At 35.0% G+C, this 20,211-nt stretch overlaps 1 protein-coding gene and 1 long non-coding RNA gene across 4 annotated transcripts; one reads left to right on the top strand and one right to left on the bottom strand.

Moving 5' to 3' along the window:
* Positions 1-2,637: 2,637 nt before the first annotated feature.
* On the bottom strand, positions 2,638-9,116 carry LOC113717958 (uncharacterized). Of its 3 annotated transcripts, none has more exons than XM_027242819.2 (5): positions 8,229-9,116; positions 6,433-6,576; positions 5,491-5,858; positions 3,030-3,174; positions 2,638-2,933 (listed from the first exon to the last, which is right to left on the bottom strand). In XM_027242819.2, the coding sequence occupies exons 1-3, from the start codon at positions 8,717-8,719 to the stop codon at positions 5,498-5,500; spliced, it is 996 nt and encodes a 331-aa protein (XP_027098620.1). In that variant the 5' UTR covers positions 8,720-9,116; the 3' UTR covers positions 2,638-2,933; positions 3,030-3,174; positions 5,491-5,497. The 3 variants fall into 3 exon arrangements, with proteins under 3 accessions (XP_027098620.1, XP_027098617.1, XP_027098618.1); XM_027242816.2 differs by having other exon boundaries at positions 3,030-3,162; positions 8,229-9,114; XM_027242817.2 differs by having other exon boundaries at positions 3,030-3,152; positions 8,229-9,113.
* On the top strand, positions 4,849-6,072 carry LOC140021581 (uncharacterized). The gene is made up of 2 exons (XR_011825468.1): positions 4,849-5,313; positions 5,502-6,072. It is a non-coding gene; the product is annotated as an uncharacterized lncRNA (long non-coding RNA).
* Positions 9,117-20,211: the final 11,095 nt, after the last annotated feature.

Raw genomic sequence — 20,211 nt, forward strand, 5'->3', positions numbered from 1 at the left:
GTGAAGAGGGGTAAAAAAAAAAAAAAACAATTGAAGTATGTCAATCAAACTAGTTAACTTGGCATGAGCATGGACAACGCTAATATACTTCACCAGTTGTTCAACTGAAGATAAAATTTTAGAACATTTGTCTGAAATGATCTTTGTTATTAAGGCACCAATGGAAACCGATGGAATGCGAGGTGAAAGAGAATGAGAAAAATATATTTTGAACTTTGAAATAAATGATAAAAGAATTTTTATTCGAAATATATATCGGAATTAGTGATATGCAATTGTTCAAGTTAAAGATGCGGGAAATGTAAAACTTTTTTTAACAGCATAAGCTTATTGGTTTGAACTTTCATTCAAAAGACAAAGTGCATACGATTCCGAAAAATTAACAACATATTCACTCTTCGTAATAAAATAATTGGACAAAATCTACACCCAATTCACTTGCCAATACCGGTGAACACTTTTTCGAGAGTACTACAACTGAGCACTTTAAAGCAAATTTTGAAGGGAAAAAAAATTATAGCAGCAAGCAAAATATTTCAAGTGTGAATATAGATTCCAAAGATCTTGAATTACATTTTATGATCTTTTCTTTTTTGGGTGAATTACTGAATTATCTTTCAAGGGGTTAATAGAGGACAATGATATCCTGTTTGAACCACTAAAAACAAATTCTTTATCTTGAGAAGGGCTAAAAAAGCAAAATCCCTGATTCCCCGCCAGAGTCCGAACTTCAAACAGTTTTTTTTTTTTTAAATAACAAAATATATTTCATTAACGGATTGTTGGAAATCGTCCAGCACGATTGATATACACCTTTGCCTTAATGGCAGATAAAACATGCACTAAAATTATAGATCTGCAATTTAACAGACACAAAAGACTTGAGAAATTAAGAAAAGATTTAAAAAATACTATCAATTTTAAAATCATCTTCTCATAGAATAAATCGCTGCAGCCCATTCTGTGCATGCTACAATTGTCACATATATTAATCAACAGTTGTGAGTTCCAATAAAGATGATGAGATTTGCCAATATAGACCCAAATCTGAAGTAAGTTCAAATTTAAACAACAAAACAAGGAAAAATAACATAAAATCTCAATTGGAACTCTTAGGGGAACAAAAATTCTCATTAGGAATCCTAGGAGAAACAGAGATCTTCCATTTAAAAAAGGGAAAAATGCACTTTTCATCCCTAATGTTTAAGGTGTTAACCAATTTCATCCCTAATGTTTAAGGTGTTAACCAATTTCATCCCTAAAGTTTCATGCAAAACACATTTTATCCTTGTAATTTTATAATTTTGATTAATTGCATCCTTCAAGTTTTACGCAAACACATTTCATCCTCATAATTTCCTAAATTTGGCTAATTGAGGACAATTGGTAGATTGTCAAGCAATTTGAATGGGATAGCGTCACTTGATCACGGCATGCCTATTAGGTAAAAAAAAAAAATTGGATCAATAAAAAGCTCAAAAATCTTTTCTTAATTCACTTTCTCATTTTAATACAAAAAGGACTAAGAAATTTTTAGCCACGATTACTTTCTTTTTAATCACAATCGAACAAGAAAATCCAAAGAAAATGAAGTCAGCGGGAAAGAAACAGTCCCACTATAGCCAATTGAAGAAAAATGTCAAACAGACCCAATACAACTAATTGGAGAAAAATATTAATGCAAAAGAATGAATGGTTTGGATTGTCATTTATTTGCAAAATTTTGTTTTGTTGCATCATATACTTGTTTTTCAATCATCTATTTATCTTTCAATCTATTTATTTAGTTTCAAATATATCATATCACAATTTAAAGGGAAAAAAAAGAGATAGTCTCCTATCCAAAAACACTTGTTGTTATTTCGATACATTAATCAATAATTGAATTAAATATTAATAATACAATTATTAATGGGACATGTGATGATATTATGCCTAAATTTGTTAACAATCCTTTAATTGTCCTTAATTGGTAGGAATTGTAAAACTATGAGGATGAAATGTGTTCTACATAAACTTTAGGGACAAAATTGGTCAAAATCACAAAATTATGAGGATGAAATGTGTTTTCTATGAAACTTTAGGGACGAAATTAGTGAACACCTTAAACATTGGGGATGAAAAGTGTACTTTTCCCTTAAAAAAATTTAGGGAAGAGTTTATTAGGAAAATAGCAAAAACAAAACCCATAGGAAGGACCGAAAAGGAAAAGGAAGGGATTCAGAGAAGAAGAGAGAAGTTGGAGCCGAACTTCAAACAGTCAGTCATATGGCGTTTGCGTTCACGCGGCGGACAATTGTGGCAAAAGAAAGGTCGATTCGTAGTCATACCACTCATGAGTAATGAATTCGCGCCCAGAAGAGAAAGAAGAGGAAAAGTTTAAAAAGGACACTTGCAAAGAAGAAAAGTCAAAAAAGAGCGATCAAAGGTGACAAAGGTTGAAGAAGATTGTCGAAAAAAGCAAGGTAGAATGAGACAGAGAAGCAACATAGAAATCCACGCAATCGTGAACTTGTCTGTCTGGAGTAAGGGGTGTATATTAGGGGCATCAACATGGAATATATTACTGTTGTTTGCGGCCCTTCAATTTGACGGGGGATTCGTGAAGCTGAACAGCTCAACTAGTCCAGTAGAACAAACACAAAAAGGACGGCACTAATCTGGCTATTGTCAGACTGTAGTTATGCATTAGCCGAGATTAAGCCATATTAATTAATTAATAGGAGTATCCGAAATATACACACAACGGTGAGCCTCTTGAAAAGAGCTGCAACCTAAAGCTGAAGAAAATTATATATGCTTTTGCTTACACAGTTACACTACTACATAGTAGATACAGACCGTGATACATGTGCCTTGAATCAAATGGGCAATATTGACGTTAAAGGTACAACTCCACATATAACTCATCAAGAATGGCGTCCATGCGATACCTGAAAGAGTGAATGGCAGGAGGTAGTGGATTCATCAGTTTAGGCCACTTGAAAAGAAAAAAGAGAAGAGGGTTTTCTGGAATGAGAAAAACTTACATATCTGAGATGAAAAAACAGCAAGCATTTGTACTCCGTTAAATAACACCTGATCACAGTTAAAATGGAGTAATCTGCCTTATACCATCATCATCTACTTGCATGAATCATGCATGGCTTGCCCTGTACAGTACTATCACATGGTCTAAGAAAAGTAGCGAAATAGCATAGAGTAAATATTCAAGACAGCGGAAGTGTATAAAGTAAGATCTTTTCATTTCATGCTGTTGAAGCTTAAAAAGTAGTCAGTCATATATGACCTAAGTAATAAAATCAAAGGCATGATCGTAGGGGGACCTACAATGCATATGCTTTACTTCATGCTGGCAGGCGTGTGCTTTATTCTATAAGATTTGCATGTTTTGCATGCAGTATATCCGGAAAGAATTGATTTACCTTTGGCCAGTTGAAAAGCGCAGGCGCACTGCCATTTCTTTGTCAGTGTACCTCATCCAAGTGGCTCAATTTTGTAGCCCTATTCTCATTTTATTTTTCTTTCTCATATAGGATGTTTAAATAATTTAAACAGAGAGCAAAGGAAATGGTGAAATGCAGATAACTGATTCAAAGTTCCAGTTTGATTAAAAGTATTTTAAGTTGTTTTATTCCTGTAAATTGAGCTAAAAATGGTAACATATATAATTTTTAAGCCCAACAAGCTAGCACGTCTGATAGTTCGGAGTCATTTAAGGCTGTGCCTCGACACGAAGCTAAGGATTTACTTATGTTAGAGGGTATGTGGGTGGAATTGTTAAATCCAATGGCGTGAATGCTTGTTGTTGTAGGCGGCCAAGTGGTCTAGCTTGCAAGTAGAGCCAGTCAAAAGGTTTAAGAAAGGGAAGTATCAGGTGATTTGGGCGTGGCATGCAATTGTTTGCGGCTACCCCAAACTACAATTGACTAGCCCAAGTATATTAGACAGCTTGTTATTACCAGTTTTTTGATCTTTTTAAAGGTAAAGAATTAGTGCCATTCAGAGCACTAGAGAACCTCTGATGCAGTAAAGAAAACCAAAAGCAAAAATTATGAACATGGTAGACAAACTTGCCCAGCGGCTACAGCATATGCTAATTGCTAATGTGGTAGACATCACGTACCTAATTTATACCCAGACATATTCGGGAAGAGAAAAAGCCCACCTAACGTTGTTGCTGGAAACTATTCAAGGTTTTAGAGCAATTTATGGCAAAGCTACTTAAGTTAAACCTTTACGACGGAACTTTAAAGAAAGTTTTTTAATCCTAGATCTTCAAACATATGACCTGACCCAAACACTTTACCAACTTAACGATTCCTTATCATGTTTTCATTTATTTATTTATTTACCTTTTTTTTTTTAAGAGACTTCCATAGTAGAGCAAGCAATCTACTAGATACCAACACAGAAAAAAAAAAAAAAAAGATCTATTAGATGCCAACTTTAAGCGTTTTCTACCCCAAACGAAAACACCGGCAAAAGATTTACCTAAGATTTCCTTGACATAATTCCTACCAGCACAATACATTTTATAGATGGTCAAAGGCAAAATGACTAAACAAACGAGAGGATAAGGCAAACCACGACTCAATATAAAGCTCCAAGCGATAGATGGCAACCCTACTCGTTGATTAGACCTAAATTAGTTAAAAACTAGTATATGCCGATCTCAATTCACGGATGCAAAGAATCAAGCTTATAAACATCAAATCTCAAAGTTGGCCCTACATATATCTTTAACCTGTACGCTTATTTTCACGTGCAACGGTGCAAGGCCACTATAATTACGCCACTTTGACAACATCTATGCTATTCTTTCACGCTATCGAGAGCAGATGTGATCCTTCTACTAAAACAAGCTGAAAGATGCGATACTACCAACTAAAACTTGGAGCCCGACGCCCGTGGAATTTGGCAGTCCTAAAGAATATGCTTGCGGCAAGCTTTCCAATCATAGATTCCAGAAAAGAATGAGCTACGACTAAAGTTGCACATAAAATTGTCTACGCATAGAGATATTAGAATCCACATTCATTTGTTTGAATAGAAATGCTTGACTTTTGAAGTTCTAAAGTGCACCATAAATTGGCCCAGCTCTAAACTTCTGAAAAGCCCTCATTTTAGCAAAATTACCAGAGTAAGACCAGATAGATTGTCTTTGGCCATCAAAAGGAGGAAACTGCAAAGCTTTTGTGATACTAGGAATACTAGCGGGATCACATTTAAGTCAAGTGTCTCTAGTGGATCAAGACACTGCAACTAGATGGGATCCATCACTAAGTCTTATCATCCTCAATTTTCTCTAAGGTATGGTTCAAGTGATATTATCCCTCCTTATCTTGCACTATCTATGATTAAGCTAAAGAATTGTTTAAAATATATAGAGTTAGAGCATGGTTTTTGAAAGGAACAATTTGGAAAGAGAAATGAGCCCTTCAATCTTTTGAAATAAAAAATCTGTTTTTAGAGGATCATATGGTGTACCTTGATTTTAGGACTTTCGCATTCCAGGAGGCACCATATCCCCAAGTAACCCTTCATCCGTGAATATACGTCCACTTGGATCTGATGGTGCATGAGAATGTCCACCTTCACACGAGACGTTGAATGATTCTCGGATTCCAACGGAACCTTGAGGAAATTGGACTCCCGGATAATAAAATTGAGAGTTCGAAGGTGTCAATTGGCTGCCAAATGGTACTTCATGGCTGATGAGACCACCTCTTGGGAATCCAACAGTATGGTGACAGTGTTGTCCTTCATACGTAGTGATAACGATCGTGGGATCTTCAGAGGAGCGTTCAACTCTTTTCTTTACGGTGCATTTGCTGTTAGTACAACGGTAGTAGCTCCTGCAAATGACAGTGGACATCCTTGTTATGTGCCACACTCGTATGCTACACACGCATTAATTCGGTTTACTCAGTGATTCTTCAATGCTCTACAACTGTAACTACGTATACTTGCCAAGTAAATGTAACCTATGTACACAAAGCTGTGCTTGAGGTCTATGCACTGGCCTAACAATTTACCAAATAAATTTGTAGTCTTGAACTTGATGTGCTACCAACATGCCCAAGATTAAGATATTTTGCTATTTTTTCTCTAACTAGCAAGCCACCTGGAGATTTCTTGCCATTCACCAAACCATTTTGTTGCTTATTTTCAAGCCACATGAGGATGAAGAATAGGTAAATGTTGAAACTCCATTGTAGTGCCACCAAATGAAGGCACATTATTCAATATGCATTAATCAAACTGGGCAGGCATATTAAATTTCCTCTAATTTCAATTTGCAAAATATATATCTAATGTAATTCTTCAACAATCAATATTCACTCTCAGATGCCATCAAATTAGTTGAGTCAAAATAAAGGCAGGATGGATTTAAATGACTTCAAAAATTGCAAAAACTGGACCACTCACCTTGGATATGGACTATTTTTAACAGCTTTTTGTCCATATTTGCGCCATCTATAGCCATCTTCCAGGTGATCAACTTCACTTTTAGTCATGAATGCAAAACGGGGCTGCCTGATTCTCTTTTGGCCCTTTTTCTTAGCCTTGCTTCTGTAAAATGTACTGGAACAGTCAATAACTGTGGAACCCTCTAGTAACCACATATAAGAGATTTTTTTTTATTAAGAAAAACGCATTTTCAAGCAAAATTCGAGGAACCAAACCCACTAAATTTTTTTATCCTTATCTTTGGTAGACATATGTACAGTGACTGTTCACTTTTACATTGCACATTTTGCTCATTAAGTTGATAGTTGTGGTAAAAAGCATGGGAAAGTAGGAAACTAACATGAAGCGTGATTATCTGCCAAGTAAATACTTAGTTATGTTATGATGTCTAGATTCAAGTGTTGATAATTAGTTATGTTATGATGTCTAGACTCAAGTGTTGATACTAATTGTCAAATGCTTCAATTATCAAATCGAGATCCAATTTTCACATGAATTGCATGATTCCAGTGAGCAGAAAGGGATAAATAAACAATTTTGACCGAGAATGATTGTAAGCCAATAAATAGACACTTTGTTCATAAGAAACAATCCATGTTTAACCAGACATGCATGTATATTAAAGAACATAATTTGAAAGAAATGTATAATAAATTTCCAACATCTACTGCAGTGTCATGGTTATGTGATTGTCAAGGCAAGATGACATTTTGGACTAAAGGCTTTCTGCCATGCTTGTACATGACAAAATGAAACCCTTTCTGTTGTTCGGATATAGTATTAAGGACTATGTAATGCAGGAATGACAAAAGGTTTTTGCAGCCCCGTTATTGAGCACACGTCAAAAGTGGTCATATGACTATTTCTATTTGTGCCTGGGATCATATAATAGATACCTACTTGGGACAGTCATCGTTATGGAATACAGACTAGACCCTAGCTTCTAATCCTGCCCATGAAGATCCTTATGAACATGTCAAAAAACTTCGACCCAAGTGCATCAATATTCTCTGTCTTATTAATCTAAAAGTCCCCTTTTTTGGGCTCAAAATCTGCACTATAATAGACTGATCAAGTGCAGAAGACACTTAGTACAAGCATTATACTATATATTTCAAGCAACTCACGTACTGATTAGACATACAATTTAAAACAGAAAAAAGCTATAAAGATGCAAGTAGTACATAGAATTTAACATAGAAAAAAGCTATAGAGATATAAGTGATAGCATTGGGTGAGATATGTGTATCAGGAGATTCGTTTTTTTTTTCCTTTATTTATTCTTTGTTTTAGCCTTAACTACCTTTTGCACACTCCACGGTTCTCGTTCAAGAACCCAGAAAGGAAAAAAATAAGAAAAAAGGTTAAAACACGCCATTCCCGCCGCAATAACGGCTGTGCTAAAAAAGCAGAATATATCAGTTGGAATATCCACAAGTAAGCCCCAGCCACAGTTTGTTTTGATGTGTGAAATTGCATCGTCAACCGGTTTTTGTGCAGGTGTGAAACTGCGTGGTGACGATGCTTTTTGTACGGACGCGGAATGGCATTTTTTTCTTTTTTCTTTTTTTCCACTCAGTAGCGTGCTAGCTCCTCTACATCTTCCTAGAAAAACTAAAAAAGTACCCCTCGTTTTTTTATTTTTTTCAAATTTTTTTTTAATTTTTTTGAAATACAATTGTTTGCCCACAAAAATCAGAATTAATTACTAAACTAATCCAAATACTACTGGTCAGCTACACTACACCACTCACGCTGTATCCGACGGCTGCTTGTCAGCCGAGGAGCCACCGGAGGCAGTGGACTTCTCCGGCAGATCATCAGACGAACTGGATGACATGGTCATGGGTTGCGGTTCAGCAGCTTCCACATCAACCGAAGCAGAAGCAGCAGCAGTGGCAGGAGTAGCAGCATCATCAGCAGCACTGGTATTTTCATTTTCACGAGCAAACAAAGTGGTATGGGTATCATTTCCCGCCAAATCCGAGTCGGTGATTATTCGATCGAAACCACTGTGAAGAAGACCAGCAGAGGTACCTGAGTGAGGAGGAGGAGGAGGAAGATTCCAGCCGAACTCCGAGAGTATGGAGGTGTCTCTGTCATCATTAATACTGGTCGTGGCGGTGCCGAAGAAGTAAACGTTATCGACCATAGAGTCGGTGGCATCACCCAGTACCGACCTCCAGCAGCTGGACTCAGTAGTTACTGCTGGATCCACATCCCCTTTCCCCCCGCCATCGTCCATATATATATATCTATAGCTATGGCAATCGAGGGCAAATTGTTCAGGTGGAGGAGATGAAGAGAGGGAGGGAGAAATGGGAGCTAGGGTTTCGCAGCTTGGGAGAGGGAAAGGACTGAGGAGGAGAGAACGCGTAGTGAATAAGATTCGGAGTTTTGTTGCTTTGCCTTTTTTTCTGTTTTCTTTCTTTTTTTTTTTGGATTTTCGATGTTTGTGATTGGTTGATTTTTTCTGAAGAGGGTTCGTCGCGTCGAATGCAGAGGGGTTGAGCCTTGAGAGGACTGAAGAAGGTGTGAATACGAAAAAGGTGATGTCCGAAAAAATAAAAAAAAAATAATAATAAAGAGAGAGAAGATAAAAAGATAAGTTAGAAAAATCGCCGTCAACCTTTAATTTCTGAAATAATAATACAGTAGAGTAGTGTTGCGGGAGCGAGGAGATATGGAGAGATATGGAGGTGAGGAAGGCTGATATTTGTAGTACAATCACAAGTCACGATCGAGATGTATCCACGCGCATCTACTCTCACCGTGGTTTACGCTTCACTTTCCCTCCATTTCTTTTCTTGTTTCTAAATAGTAAGTCATTTGGCCACTCGTTCAAATTTTAGGTTTATAACCCAATTTGACACTTAAATTTAATAAATTCAAATTTTAGCATTTTCAGAAACATTGATAACAAAAAATAAAACATCTGAATTAATTAAATAGCACTAAATTTTCTTGACAAAACTTGGACCAAAAGATAATAATAAGTTATTCATTTATTATCACTTAATGTGATATAGGCTGAAATATATCAGATTTGGTACTTAAACAAATCAATAACTTAATGTATTTAAATTTTAAAATTTAGATTTCAATTTTATCAAACACACCGTTAGATTTTCCTTTTCGATTGTAATTTGACCTAAAATTGAAGAGACAATGACAAAGAGTAGGGAAAGGACTAAAAGTAGGAAGAAGAGAACTATAAAGACTCGAACCCAATCGCGAACTTGTTCAATCAAAGGTCGAACTCGAACTTGTGTTGATTGAGTTCGAGGAAAGCTGCTCGAATTGCTTGATGAGTTTGAGTTCTAGCCTAATATGTGAAATTCGAAAGTTCATCGAGCTTAATCGATATTCACATATATATTGTTTTATTAACTAGTATGAAATGTTTATTTTGTCCCTTATTTAAAATTTTATAAAATATAATTTTATATTTCTAAAAGTCGATTGGGTTTAATTTGCATAAGCTTGAATTCAAACTCGAATAAAGCAAAACAAAATTAAGTTCGAGCTTGAACCCAACTTGATTATACTCCTAAATGAGAAGGAAAGAAAAGGAGGAGAAGGCTAGCTAAAAGAAGCTCAATGCACTTTTTTTTTTTTTTTTTGGGGATGTTGAAAGAAGAGTAGATCCTTTAATGGAAAGTACTAATCCTTGTATATTAGCTTTATGATATAGATTGCAATGTTGATTGTGGTACAAAAAGGATTTAAGAATTGACCAACATTAATGAACATGTTTATGTAATTCGGTTTAACTTTTTCTTTGTTAGTGCAAAAGATAATAAGAATTTGATGTACTAATCAATATCAAAACCCTAAGAATTAAAATTTTTTTGGTTCAAGTTTCACTGTATAGAGATTTATTCTAAATTAGATGTTAGTTTTTATTCCACTACGTGTGTGTGCATTATTATTAGTTGTAAAGCCGTTGAGGCGCGGATTACATGATTTATTATTATTAGTTCATGCTTAATTAATTCCATCATTGCGTGCTACTTGTTCCCGAATTAAGAAAAAGAAAATAGAGGAAGAAAAAAGGTGAAAAGAAAAGGGAAATTTTATCACAATAATGCAAAATGGATTATCATAATTTATAGGTGAGGCGTCAAAGATTGCAGGGGAAAAGGTCAAAGATTGCAGGACAACTCTGATTGGTGGAGTGAACTGATGAGAAAGCATCATTGACTCGATTGACTTGGTGAAAAGTCTACCAGTTAGCTAATCGTCTTATGTATGACTGAGCTTTCTTACTGGTTTCTTTCTTCCTTACTTCAATTGGATGATCACAGCTCAAGTGCCTTGTCTTTGAATTTCTCAATTTCTAAATACTAACGCTTTTAGGTTGGCCAGGTCAGTCAGCCAAGCCGATCCGGAGAGTATCCTCTACTTTTCAAGCGAGTCGCTGTTCCAAGTTGCTATCAGCAGCTTCTCTTCTTCTATGTAGTAATTAAGAGCCCTCCCTCCTACAGATGAAAAGCCACTTTCTTTTTCTTTTTTTTTTGTTAATTAATCTTTTCTCTTCCTACTCTTTTTGGCAAATTTAAAAATTTCCAAGAGCATCAATATTTTGATCATGCATGCTTTAAACTTTTAGTAATAATTTTTTTGCTTTATGCTTTGAACTACCCTCCTTTTTGGGTTTTTCTTTTCTTTTTTCTTGTTGGTAGCTTTTAGGCCCAAAACCCGAAGTTTATGCATTTCTTCCTAAAGAAAAAAAAGCATGGAGAAAGCCTAGTCCATTCGATCTATAAGCAAATTGAGAATCTCTAAACCTTTTTTTTTTATTGGTGATAATTTGAAGATAATTTGTTTTTTCAATGCACTGGTCATTAAATAAATCTCGACCATCTGTGTTTTCAGTGAAAAGCAGCGGCAGGAATTGCGTTGGCACTCTGCTTTCTTGAACAATAATGTTGCACGTTTTGTCCCATTCAATCACCCCCGTGTCGACAAAAAAAAAAAATCACCACTGCCCAGAAAAGAAAACCCCTTAGTTATTCATTCATGACTTGGTAATAATGAACTGAAAACTTACGCTCAATCTCAGCTAATGCACAGAATAAGGTTAACAAAGGATGGGGTATACTACTAATTTTTTTCCTTTTTGGTTCTATGAAAAACTCCAAATCTTACGAGGAATTGAAGAAGAGGAAAAGAGGAGAATTTGAGAGTCGAAACAGAAAAACGATGATGCACACTGTTCACGTCTTATTAAGAACAACAATCTTACGTGAATATACAAATTACATATATTGCTGATGTAGATTTTGATAGCATATGCAAAAGGAAAAATATTAGAGAATTTTTTAAACCCTTCTGCAGGGTTCTTTGATCAAGTTCAATAGCTAGAAAATTATAAGCATAACGTGTAAAGGAGAAAGAAAAGACTCCACACATGTAGACAACAGAGCGGGTTGGATTTATATGCCTTTGATTTTCATCAAAATTATGACATGAGAGGCGTAATTAATTATCTTGCTTTTTCTTAGTTTGGTTCTAGCTAAGCTTCAATGTAACATTTGGTTTGAGCCCACAAGCTGTAGCATTGATGTTGATAACTTAACAAATTAAGGTTGGTTCCATCTTCCATACTTCCATTCTATTGGAAATGTCAGCACCTATTATTAGATGGCAAACAAAAGAGTCCTTATATCACAAAACTTACATTTTCAAGAATCATTATTGATGAGTACCAACTCAATTTTCCTTGTTCCCTAGAGTGAAAGTCGATCTTACGGCCGATACCTTTCTACTATTACCATGGATAATTTACCATAAGAAGAAAGAAAAAACTACATCAGGTTTTATATGCTGCTATAGTGCTATGGATCACCAATTATCTACTCTCTCTCTCTTTCTCTCTTCTCTTTTTTTTTTTTTTTTTTTTTGCCTAATCAGATGTAGAAGACAGATAAATCTTCTAGGAAATAATTTCATAAACCTCCCCTGAGGTTTCTGACAATTACAACCACTTCTCTTGAGATTTGAAAAATTACATTTTACCGCCCTTGGTATTATGAAATATTATAATAATCTTGACAATTCTATGACTCTTAAGTGAAAAATAGGTGTAAAAAAAAAAACACCGTATTTTGCAAATATTTCTTTATCCAAAAGTTTTAACCTCATCTCGCCTAATACATTATATTCAATTCTTAGGTCATTTAAATGAACTTCTTGCTTACTTTTAATAAATAGTGGACTAATAGAGATGCATTTGTTAAAAACAGTTTCTTCACAACTTACTTAGCAAAGAAAAAAAAAGAGGTCCACATTTAAAAAGTGATACCTTGAAATATGGCCTAAATTTTTCTGCAAAGAACTACCTTAAAACTTTTTACTTAGTAAGTAATGTTGATATCTGATTTCTTTTGTCATTTAATTTGTTTTGTAAATCAAATAGGGACAATATAGGATATTTATTAGACTTTTTTTGTTTACATTACCATTTGTTGCCAAAATACACTTTTCAGGGAGGTTTCTGTAATTTTTCAAACCTTAAGAGACGTGATTGCAATCATTACAATTCTTATGGGAGGTTTATGAAATTATTCCATCTTCTAGAAAAGGAGATGCTGCAAAATACACCCTAGGAAGTAGAATAAAAAAGGCTACAGATAATATGAATGCATTGAGGTGGATGTACCCCATGCTGAAGAGGAAATCCACAATAGTTTTTCCTTTTCTGGGAGGCAGCAAGCTTTGGAATCTATGTCTAATCATTCCTTGATCACTTAATCAGTTTTCAAAGAAATATATTCACAAAGTATGATACTAGCTAACATAAACATTATTTTTTCTCATGGGGTATTGTTTCTGTACATTTTCCTGAATCCGGCGATTAATTACTTGAAACCTAAAGGTCTTACGTATTCTCATTGTCACCCTAGAGTGAAATTTTGCTGTAATTCTTGTTAAGTTGTGGCTTCTTGTTGCCCAGAAAGTCGTGTACGGGGTGGCTATTCAACTTGTTCCATCCGTTTTGAGTGCCATCCAGCTTTGAGCATCTCCCTTGTTAGTAGCCCAGCTGCCTATGATTTTTTGCTGTTAATGATACTAAGTACTATTATTCTTGTTTCTTGGTGGTCATGTATACTTTCTGCCAAAAGAAAGAGTAGAAGAGTTTTCTGCGATGAGAATTCAAGAAAGACAAGGTACCACACAACTTGCCTCCCAACCCCACACAATAAACAAGAAATTTAATGGCAAGAGAAATATACCAGAAATCAAGCTTAATCAACCATAGGATGCATTAAATGCTCCCAACCCCACTCAATAAACAAGAAAATTGATGAAATGAGAAATATTGAGGCCCCAGGTTAAGTTTTGGGTTCAATTCCCCGTTCTTCTGCTAAAAAAAATACACAGTAAATGCTTTTTTTTTTTTTTTTTTGGAAGAAAAACTGTTTTAAGTGCATCCATCGGATGAGTTTTCCCCAAATACTAAAATCGATAACTACAACATAAATTGTCTTTATATTGTAAAATTCACATTCAACTAGTTGATGGCATATTGTAGGTGATCTTATCTATAAAAACAAAATAAAATTCTTCCAGCCATGTTTCTTGTACTTTTCCAAGACTTGTACGAAAGAAATTAACAGCCAATTACATTCATGGTTATTTTAATAGTCCCTTTTTTTCTTTTTTGTGGTTCACTACGCAGTGTTGTACATGTTCGGATAAGATGCTAAGATTCACCTTTAGTATGGTCCATGCATAATTAATCACCAACGTGGGAGTCCTGCATCCATGCTGACAAGATCAAAATTGCATCTCAACTTAGAAGACCTTGTGAATTTTTTTTTTAAAAATTTTTTTGGTGTTTCTCAATTCAAATGGACTGTTATAAAAGGGAAAAAAAAAAAACTTGCACCTTAATTGCAGTCAATAATCCGAATCTCTAAAGTAAAAGTAGAGAGAGAGATTGGTCCATATATATTCTAGAACTGGATAATATATAAAAAGCAAGTGAAGGTTCAAGGCAATTAGGATACCGTATTCTATTGGATTATGCTAGATGATGATGCCACATTTCTTCCACACGATGATAAGCAAGAAATATTAACTCTCCACTAATTTGGGTACCACCAAGTGATCCATTAATACTCATCCTTTATGATTCAGGAATTCCTCAATTTCCTCATTTTGCCCCTTCTAATCTAGCGGGCTATACCCAAATTTAGTAACAAATGTAGTTTATGATGCATTATGGAGATATATCACATATACTAGTGTAATTAAACTTAAACTCTGTTGTTATGGGAGGGCTCTTAGAGTTTCTCCCCACTATTAGATTCAGGATTCAAATTCTGAACCTAATTGTTAGGGATAGAAATGATGTTGGGAGGGGTGGAAGAATTAAAAAAAAAAATCATCTTAAACCCCACTTCAGACATAGTTGTAATGTTGTATAAATAATTTAAACCACAGAAAATTTCACAAGCATTGAATTAAAAAAAAAAGATCTACGGACTGGTTACATATTCTTGTCATATTAGTGATAGCAAAGCTATACATTCTCAACTGGTAGGCTTTGAAAATTTTATTGGATTTGAATCCTCTCCACTCATTCGGTTGCTATACATTCTCGAATGGTAGGTATTAAAAATTTTATTGGGTTTGGATCCTCTCCACTTGTTCAGTTTTGATTACTCACTAGTGTTCTTACTTATTACTACCATCCGAGGAGAGATATATTAGATGGTACGAGAGAAAGAAGTGTAAATGAGAGGTTTCGGGTTTGAAACCTCTGAGTTATACTACAAATAATTTTTTTTTAAAAAAAGATTACTACCCAAAAAGACAGATGTTTATGATGATCAAGAAATAGTCTGGGACAAAGTAAAATGAAGCATCCCCATCGGTTATCATGGACAATTAGCACAAAAGAGGCATCGCATTGATGCAATATCCATTAGTCTTTGGTCCAATAGGCAAAAAGGAAGAAATGATGGTTATAGATTCTACTAGTAAAGTATATCACACTTGAGCAGATTATACTCTGCCAAAAAGTTAATTGAACAATCTACCCTAGTGACGGGGTTTGGCGCAAGCATTGAATTCCTCTACAAATTAGGGTACCTTAATCTGTACTAAGGGCATGCATTAATGGGCAGAAGATAATAAGTCGGTCGGATGTCATTTTTTCCGTGGATCTGAAATTTCTATAATTATCTGTTTCAATTGCACCATACAATTGCAATGTATACATTGACGCAATAGTAGATCTCACCGAGATAACAAATTTTTTTTTTTTTTAAAAAAGAGCAAAAATATTAATACAAGAAGTTTTTTCGCCCGAAAGTTGTATCCAATAACCAACCCACTTTGTCCAAATTTAAAATTATACGCATTTGGATTATTAATTGCACCATATAATTGTTTTAGCAATTGCATATGCCATAGGATGGATGGGTAACTATAAATAAAGTTATTATGAGAAGCATATTCGTTTTTTTTCTTTTGGGTTTTTGGTGTGTGTACTTTATGGTGTGCCTTTTGACACAAGAAAATACCTTCTGAAATAAAACTTCCATCTAATGAATTATATATATACATCTCGGTAGAAAAAACCAACAAAATAAAAAGTGTCCTATGATAGTAATAAGCTACATATATACATGCATATATAGTAGTCCAATGAGTACAAAGAAAAGTCAAACCATTAGCCCTAGGCTGGTGGCGAACCTTGCCTCCCACCAATTTGTCACAATTGTGATTTTTTCAAAAAATTTAGGCAGGTGCGTGGTGCACCCGTCTGGTTCGGTGGTGATTCTATCTCCATCAGTCCCTCATAAGTCCAGTTGGATCTCCTCATAATTAGATTAGAATAGAGTAGAAGTATGGATGATTATTGACAAAAAAAAAAAAAAAAAAGTACAAAGAAAAGTCACGGGTGGCGTACACGTGAGCGTATACGTGAGTGGGGAAGCGATACGAATCTTTTCCCCAATAAGTTAACTTAGGTCCCAAGCAAGCCACGTCCCTTTCAGCGCCCCTCTTGCAAAGCCTTCTTTTCTTTTATTCAGCATACTACTACTGTTATCATAAGATCAAGATCACATCTGAGAGAAAAATGGGATTCTCTAACATTACACCATAGTTTTCTGTGGTCCACCCTTTGTTGTCTTTTTTTTTTCTTTTCAATAAAAAAAAGTTTGATGAATTCAGTTTCGTTCACGGGCACGGGTCAATGCATGCTTTTGAAACCATAAGTTACTTATAGGAGTTCTTATAGGATTTAACAGATTTTCCTCGCAATATCAATATTTTGTGAGAAAGTGATTCATTTTTATTAATTGAATCAATTTGTGTTGGCACTAGGGTTGCAAATGAGTCAAATCGGTCGTCAGCGCTTGTGAGTTAGTTTGATCAAAATTTGACTCGAGCTCGATTAATATCAAACTCGAGCCGAGTTCGAAGTTGAGCTCGAGCCCAAGTTCAAGTATCGAAAAACTCAACTCGTTAACTCGCGAGCCACTCGATTATATATATAAATATATTATTTTTTATTTTAATAGTGAAATTACATAAATATTTCTAGTATTTTATTATTTGTTGAGAAAAAATTACTATTTTATTTATTTTTTAAAAATAAAATAAATATTTTTTTATTTTTTAAGCTTGATTAGGCTTGATCTCGAGTTTGAACTTGATAAAATTGAGTCCATGTGACTCAATTACGTAAAAACTCGATTCGACTTGACTCATTTGCAGCACTAGTCTAGTTGGCACTTTTGTTATTTATTTAACACCTTATTTACGCTAAGCTCTGGAAGAAGTCAAAATATATACATGTCTAAGAGCTTCTTGTATTCTTGAGCCAAAAAAAGGAAAAAGAAAAATTCATGTATTGTAGAACACCCTTTAAAAAGGTGCAAGGTGTTGTGGCTACGAAATGAAAATCATGTACCATCAAGTAAAGGGATCACTTTTTGGTATCCATATGCCAAGACCCAAAAAGGAAGACAAAATTGAGGGAAAATAATAGGAGTTGTTGAAATTGATAGCATGTAGATTTATAAGGACGTTCGTGAAAGCAAATATGGGCACAAGTGTATATTTTACAAGCAAAAGGAAAGAAAAATTTAAGCAACCTTTTGTGTTTGCTTTGATAGGACAAATTAAGGAAGATATGTAGTTTGATGAGGGAACCAACCAAAATCTAATCCAGAAATTTTTTTATTCAGATTAAAAATTAGGTTAAGGATCTGAGGAAGGAACCCATTTGAATCATATGAATTTTGGTGGGTCAATTCGATTTTATTTTAGTATATGTTCTTTCTACGTCATGCTTTCAATGGTGTGGACCTCCAGCATCAATCCCTTAATTCTGGATCAGATTTTCCTATTTGCATTTGTGTTACGATCTTCTTCTACTTAACGAATATTATTATCTCTGTCATTTTCATCATTGATGTTCAGCAGTTATTTACGCTCACTGAAACTGATAAGAATGTGATTTGAGTGCTTATGCGTCATACTACTAAGCCAATTAACTTGATCCTGATTTTATTTCTCTGATTAGTACTATTTTGTTGATATCTTTTTGAAGTAATCCTTGTACCTAAATCCTGACCGGGTGACACGTATTGCTCAGCTAATCTCAGTACCTTAATTAGCTGTGGTGGTTGTTATACAACATAATTAGATGAATGTTGTATGAGCTAATTAAAAAGTTTTATGGCTTCAAACTCTTGTTTTTGTTATTCTCCTTCAGGAAGGGAAGTCCTTGTTGGGCTTCTTATATGAGCTACAGCTTAATTATAAGGCAGAGTTGAAGCTCAAAACCTTTCGTCTTGTCATATTTTTCCCACAATTTGTCTGCCATTAATGGACTCTAGCTTGTTGATAACAACATAATTACCCCACAAAATTACAGAGGAACCGAAGACAATACAGCCATGTTTGATCAGCAAATTAAGTTTACATCTGCCTAATAAAACAAAAAATACAAAAAATGCAAATGAAAAGGAAAGCAAAGCTTACATTTGAGTGAATAACTCGACCCCCTTGAAGAAATTTACACGTTTTTGTGGTCTTGCGTAATTATCGAGCACTACTTCATCAATAAATAATAATTGTCATAATTTGGGCACCATATGATAAGTGGAAATCGCATTGGAAGTCAAAGCTGGTCCTCTTTGACATATCTTGGCAAAAATGGCTCTGGTGAGGGAGGAAGTAGGGCCTCTGAAACTAAATACTGCACTAGTAGGAATGAGAATGGAAGGTCCACACAATCACTTTGTGCTGACTACTGTAAGTAAACCAACCACTCAAGCAGAAGCTCTATTTTAGGTTGGTGGCTGGGCCAATGCTATGTGATTGTAGTATTTTCTAGTCTCAGTCTTTGACATGAAATTAATCTGCGTGTGTTCATTGTGTGCTACAATATATGGGACAGTGGCATCTGGGATGTTTTATGGTTTTTTTTTTTTACATTTTTGGAAAGCAAAGTTATTATGAGTCGTTTTAATCATCACTGTGAGCCAAGATATATGCCTCCGAGACTATATATCACGTATAGAAACAATTATTGATTACATAACAAGACAATCCTCGTATCGTATCAGCAGTGAGATCCAAACATACAACCTCTGCTCTGTTAAGGAAGTGATATCTAAGATGTGAAATATACATATGTACTTGGCTGCTAATCTCCTTTGTAGTTGCAGGGGTTGCAATATATATATATCCTACGGCAATATTCCAACTTTAGGATATAAAGGGACAGACCTAGAAAAGTGGAACACCTCTTTGTCAACCAATTAAGGTATATATCTAGAACAGATGGATATGCCCTATGCCCTATCAATCGGCTTAAGCAGGGCTAATCTCATTAATTTGGTTAATGTAGGGAGACAGAGAGAAGGGAATTATATATGAAGCAGTTGCGCGCCTTGACGAATTAATTATATATGGAATTTACATCAAATCAGTCCTCAACATGTAATGGACAAACTGTTTAAAAAAAATCTTGTGGACAACAAGCTATTAAGGTGATTGCTTTGTTATCCGTCGTGATCTTTTCACGACACGATCTTTCTGTGTGTGTGTATATATATATAATTTTTGTTGGTTGAAATAGTTCACGACACCATTTTGATATGTGAAAAAGAATGCGAAGCAACAAAAACTAAGGAACTTAACGTTACCCTAGGGTATATATTTGCTTGAGTAGCAGAAAAGGTAAATGAATGATTGCAATTGAATATTGTCGTTAAGATAGTCTACCATGACATTTTCTAGAAGTGGGATGTGTTGTAATCTTCCAAATTGAGTGTCAAGTTGAAAATGGCCAGATGAAATCACGATCGATCGACCAACTTCAATGCTCATGATGCCAAACAACCTAATGAATCGCATGTTGTGGTTTGAAGAATCAAAAGCATTATCATCATATAGCTTTCGGTAAATCATTCTTTATTTGTAATAAGATGGATGGTTTTAAAAAAAAAAAACCATACATTGTTGACCCGAATGAAACCACCTTTCTAGATCATGAGGTCGAAGTAAACCGATAACAAGCTAGCCATGGGATGTCAAAAAAAAAATATTCACCACAAAGAGAGAGACATATATTAATTACTACCGTCACTTGATCGAATTGAGCAAGTGTTAGTGCAACAATTAATGAGGCAGGATGAAAATCCAATGGCTGAGAAGCTTCTGCCGACAAAGAATTGAATAGATGCAAGAGTCAGAGATTGCTCA

The sequence above is a fragment of the Coffea arabica genome, chromosome 11e, assembly GCF_036785885.1.
Source record: "Coffea arabica cultivar ET-39 chromosome 11e, Coffea Arabica ET-39 HiFi, whole genome shotgun sequence".
NCBI classification, from domain to species: domain Eukaryota; kingdom Viridiplantae; phylum Streptophyta; class Magnoliopsida; order Gentianales; family Rubiaceae; genus Coffea; species Coffea arabica.

What these genes read in the sequence shown, in the direction of transcription:
- LOC113717958 (XM_027242819.2), bottom strand. Translation starts at nt 8,719, where the DNA reads ATGGACGATGGCGGGGGGAAAGGGGATGTGGATCCAGCAGTAACTACT. An exon ending in AAGCAGCCGTCGGATACAGC is followed by an intron (nt 6,577 to 8,228) that starts GTGAGTGGTGTA and finishes TACATTTTACAG; the next exon opens with AAGCAAGGCTAAGAAAAAGG. An exon ending in AAAAATAGTCCATATCCAAG is followed by an intron (nt 5,859 to 6,432) that starts GTGAGTGGTCCA and finishes TGTCATTTGCAG; the next exon opens with GAGCTACTACCGTTGTACTA.